The following is a 5,265-nucleotide window of genomic DNA, read 5'->3' on the forward strand; positions in this document are numbered from 1 at the left end:
ACTTCTTTCTAGCCAGCATCCTAGTGTTTTGATCCTAAAGTACATTTTAAAGTTGGGCATGTTTAGATGTACATACTAATTTTGTAGTTACATTTGATGAAAACTTTAATAGAACTTTAATTTCTGGAGAAAATTGATGTTTTGTTTGCAGTGACAATCTTAAAAATATTACGATGAAGATCTGTTGATGACTTTTTCTATCGTCTGGCCTCTAATACAGACCTTGTTCCACTTAGGGAATGTTTAACCTGAAATTGTGGACTTTTAAAAAATGAAGTAACAGTTTACATATCCTGATGCTTCAGTTAACAACATAATGTAGTTGTGTCATGAAATCGTGGCTGGCTCCCTATCTAATGTAAAGATGAAACTGAAGATGGAATATTTTTGACTTTATAATTATGATTTGGAATCAAAGGAGACCCAAAATATAAAATTCCCCTAAATGGAAGTTTTTTACTCCCTGAAAACGATAGGCCATATTGGAAAGTAGTGGCTAAAGATTTTATTTAAAGATACTGAAAGGAAAATGAACGTTTTTCATAAATAGAATAAAAATTCTATTTTATCTTGAATTAATGCATGTTATTTATTTTAGATGCTAGGACTTGATGGATCACTAGTTTTTCTAGTAAGTAAATCTAATATTTTTTAATAATAGAATTGTGACTTTGTCTTAGTGATTCAGTGGTTTCAAATTTACGATGTGTTGGCTTTTTATGCTAAAGATCAAAATGCCCTTTGATTTTTGATATGTTGAAAAATTTTTGTTATATGTATTGAAAATATTGGCAAAGCATAAAGGTAATACTGTTTAAAATTATTAAATATTTGATTTTTAGAAAACAAAATAACAAAGTTAATGATAGTGAAGAACTTGGTCTTTTATAACTGTAGTCCCCAAACTTTTTGGCCCCAGCGACCGGTGCTCCCATGAGAATCTAATCCCTGATGCTCTGAGACGGAGCTGAGGCAGTGATGCTGGCGCTGGGGAGCGGCTGCAGACACAGATCAAACTTCGCTTGCTCGCCTGCTGCCTGCTGTGTGGGCAGGGCTGGGGAAGGGGGAGTCAGAGACCCCTGTTTTAAAGTTCCACTTTGCAGTGTTTAATGCCTGAACTAGTGGAAACAGCAGCATTTCAAAGTTCACAGTGAGAGCCCCCGGCTCATCACAGGTTTCCACTTTTTACTGAACCCCACCTGTCTTTACCTTATTTATTAATAAAGAGTGCAACTAAAAGGTGGGGGACAATTCTTTAAAGAACCTGTTCTTCAAAGGGAATTTTTTTTTTTTTTAAGTTTCTGTAATATAAAATCACTTACCATTCGGGATTTTTAAATGGCTTTGGGTATCGAGGAATGCATCTGGCAGTGATTCACGGATTAGTGAGAATGTGATGTTAGTGAGCTGCTCAGGGTATGATCGTGGTCAGTACAGACAGTATCATTTGCTATGTGCTCATCCGCATCCCTTATCCTGTCAGTCCCTCTTCCATGAGTGACAAGTCATCGAGGCAGTAGTGTTGACTCAAACTCATTCTAGTTACTGGAAAAAGACATTTACAGAATGACTTCATTAACTTACGGAACATTATTTTTAGTATTTACCATGTGCCAGCTGTTGCGTTACTGGGAGATTCAGAGATGAATGAAATAGAGTCGCTGTTCTCAAATGCTTTATAGTTCAGTAAAGAGAAACGAAGATGTGAACAAGGAACGTTAGGGCCCTCTGTATTAAAGACTCAGTGACAAAGGAGTGCATAGGACACAAGAGGTGCAGAAGAGGGCTTAGTGAGATGTTCCTTAGGGGAGTCTGTCAGCAGGGAGTTTTTAAAGAAGATCACTTAGAGGTTGAGGCACAAAAGATATTGGCGATAAGGACACTGTGGGAGCCCTTAAGGCAGAGAAGCTGAAAAACTTTAAGTGATGTAAGCCAGCGTGGCGAGTAGGACTGTGGCAGTCATCTTTTAGACAGACTAACCACCCGCCTTGCTACTTAGGTTTGTGGCAGATTGGGGGGCCTGATCAGAATAATGTTTCTAAAAAGAAAAGCTTACAATGTTGGCTCTTTTTGAAAGGATCATTTAACTCGATGTTTGGGGTGGAGGAGGTGGTAGGCCTAGACAAGTGGGCTGGGACATTCTGGTGTCGTCATGGAGCAGGACGAAAGTGTATGTGACATGGCTGGAGGAATAGGCGATTGTAGCAGTCATCTTGGAGGTGATAATATGTATCTGTGGAAGTGGGCCATCGACCAAGTGAGAATGCGTATTCTGAGGTATGAACAAAGAAAACCAGGACACCATAGGGAGAAAAGGGACCAGAGAAGATCACGTGACCTTGAAGAAGTCACGAGAACAAAATGGACACTGGAAGAAGCATGGTGCAGCTTACATTAATATGCCGTTAAGAATTAATGTAGTTTTCAAAATTTTCTCCATTAAGGAGTTTTCAGTGTCATTTGATTTAATGCAGTCTGGCAGTAATGTATGAGAATCTGTGTAGTTTGTGGTAGATTATTAATTTCCGAGGAGGAAATGTTTATGGATTAATTTTTTTTTATTTATTTTCTATATGTGACTTTACAAACTTTGAGCTTTATTCGGTTTAGTTTTATGAGCTATCTGATGAGGAAAGTAGAGTTGCGTGTCATTTTCGGAGTGAACTCTCAGGTGTGGGTGACACTCCCAGTCTCCTGGCCGAGCGAGTGGCCCGCGCCAGCCTCACTAACGCTCTCTCCCTTCAGGAGCACGTCTTCTGGGTGGTGTCCTTAAACACGCTGTTCATTCTCGTGTTCGGTAAGTGGCGTTCATGCTTCTGTTCATGGTATTGTTCATGGTGGGAGTTTCGTTTTCTAGGAGCCGCCTTATGTCGATTTTGTTTTCAAACATAGGAATATATGAAACAATTTTAGATAGCAGTCCTGCATGGGAATCCTGTACAGGTACTTTCTTTCCTGAGCAACGCTGACTTCAGTAACCTGTAGTTACCTACCAGCTCTGCTGCTCTCGGGCATTTGTGTTTCTCTTTGTAGAAGCAGATTTTAGACTGACTTGAGAATATAAAATATCCCGTTTCTGGTATCCGGTGCTGATTATCTGTGTGTTCTTCCCTATGGCAGAAGGTCTCGTTGCCATCTGTCAAAATCCTGACCAGGATCTTTCCAGAGACCCTAGCTTGGAGGCCGTCACCACAGATGGATGTAGGCTTGAGGGAAGACAGTGAGCCTTCCCCAAGTGTGAATTCCCCTTAGAACCAGATTCCAGCAAATGCAAAGTCACTTCCAGATACTTTCACAACTGCAGCTCTGAGGGTTCTGTGACTATTCTGTGACGACACAAGTCCCTCCCACTGAGAGTAATTAGAAAAAGGAAGGAGGGTTGAGGAGATGCAGTTGACAGGCTTTTCTGCTTTAGGAAAGATGAAGTAAACTGAGTCAAATAAACCAAGGTCTTAGAGTTCAATTCCTGCATATCTCAAGGAAGGGAAAGCGGAGTCTGATAGAATCAGGTTATTGTCAGCTGAGCTATGACTCGTGTCTCAGAGAGAGACCTCAGGCTCCCGAGCTCTCCGTAGGGATGATCTCTGAGAACTTATTTCCTTTACTGCGTGTGAGTTGCCACTCAGTTTCCTGAGGAGGGAGGATATTTCCCAAGGTTCTGCCACCAAATTCCAAGTTACTTTGTGTCGAGGACCACACTGTGACCCCGAAAGCAGTTGTCTTCAACAGGACGCCGTATGGGCCAAAAGACACTGAATATGTATATTGAAGATGAAACAAACATTAATTTCTGAATCTTATTTGTAAAGAGCAAAACAATATTACTGGTGACTTTTTGAAACAAAATATCTTTAAAAAAGATTGTGCACATTAACAGGAATCTCATTCTTTGTTTCCTCTTGCATATGGCGGGAAAGTGTTTGCAGACTATTCTGCATTTATTTTTTATTATGTAAAATAATTGATATATAGATGGAACTGTTTTCATCTTGACCAAGTTTTATTTGAGAGAAAAAAGATGATCTATAGAATTTAGTCTTGGCTCTTATAAGAAAAGCTTAATGCTAAATTAATGTTTGGAGGAACAAGTCACCTTTAAAACATGAATTATAGAAATAAGAACTCTCATTTATATGAAGCAAATATCTAAGTAGATTTTTTACAAATCCAGTCTCCTGAGCTTATGTGGAAAAAAAAAATTGTCTTAGTAGACTAACATACATTATGCTTAGGATCTCTTGAAATTACACAAGAAGTTTCCCTTTTAGTGATAAGCTCGTCCTTGTACACGAATACAGCCATTGGGGGCAAGCGCATTCATGCTGCTTTCCTCCTGGGCTTGCTCTTCTGCAGTTTTCCTCTGGCATTTTGTGGACTCTGGTGGCCATGTGCTTTTAGAAGTAAAACCTTATAGCACTGCTGACTCTCAGTAGGAGGGAATGTCAGGATACCTATCTAGTAGTTGCTACGTAATGGGATAGAAATTGATTATTACAGTTGGTGCTCAGGTTAATATTTACACATGTAAATCGAGTCAAAACTTGAAAGTTTGCCTTTCTCAGAGGCTTCCTTAAGTCATCCTCAGAGTTGGGTGTGAGAACAAAATAGGAAAAATTCTGCCTGTTTTCTTTTCTTACCATTTAAAAGTTTCTTATGCTTTATAATACACACATTACTAAAATAACATGTGTAATTTATAAATAATTTCCAAATAAGTCTTAGACCTATAAATAACTTTCTACTCATAGAATACTTGACCAGAAATGCTCGGCAGCCAGACCCCCATAGATTCACTGTAATTGTCGCAATGATCGCGTCCCCCGTCTCTTCCCCTGATAAGCCTTACTGTTCATTTTTTTTTTGCCATAAGTGAAAGATAATTTTATTCTTAACAAATTGAAATTTTATTAACATGGCAAGAAAGACTTGAAGAAAAGAGACTCTAAAAATTCTTAGTATGAAAATTTTAAAGATCTTTTCTTATTTAACCATATCATTATCATGCCTTACAAAATTACCAGAATTTAATATTTCTGAGTAATTCAACATTAAAAATCCATGGATTGTCTCCTTGAATGTCATTTTATAGTTGGTTTGTTTGACCGAGGATCCAGATGAAGTCCACACATTGCGTTTGGTCATTCATCCTTTTTGCCTAGAATAAATACTCTTTTGTCCCCCACCATCCAACCTTTCGCCATCGCTTTGTTGAAGAGACGTGGTCAGCTGTCTTGTTCAGTGCCTCACGTTCCACATTTGTCCGAC

General features: G+C 38.9%; 1 protein-coding gene across 1 annotated transcript in view; it reads left to right on the forward strand.

Annotated features, from left to right (window-relative positions):
* MARCH6 (membrane associated ring-CH-type finger 6) overlaps positions 1–5,265 on the forward strand; it is a 48,238-nt gene that overhangs the window by 14,812 nt on the left and 28,161 nt on the right. Inside the window, exons 9-10 of the mRNA XM_015592462.2 lie at positions 599–631; positions 2,746–2,797. Coding sequence (XP_015447948.1) covers positions 599–631; positions 2,746–2,797 — 85 coding nt within the window. The remainder of the gene's footprint in view (positions 1–598; positions 632–2,745; positions 2,798–5,265) is intronic.

The sequence above is a fragment of the Pteropus alecto genome, unplaced genomic scaffold, assembly GCF_000325575.1.
Source record: "Pteropus alecto unplaced genomic scaffold, ASM32557v1 scaffold66, whole genome shotgun sequence".
NCBI lineage: Eukaryota > Metazoa > Chordata > Mammalia > Chiroptera > Pteropodidae > Pteropus > Pteropus alecto.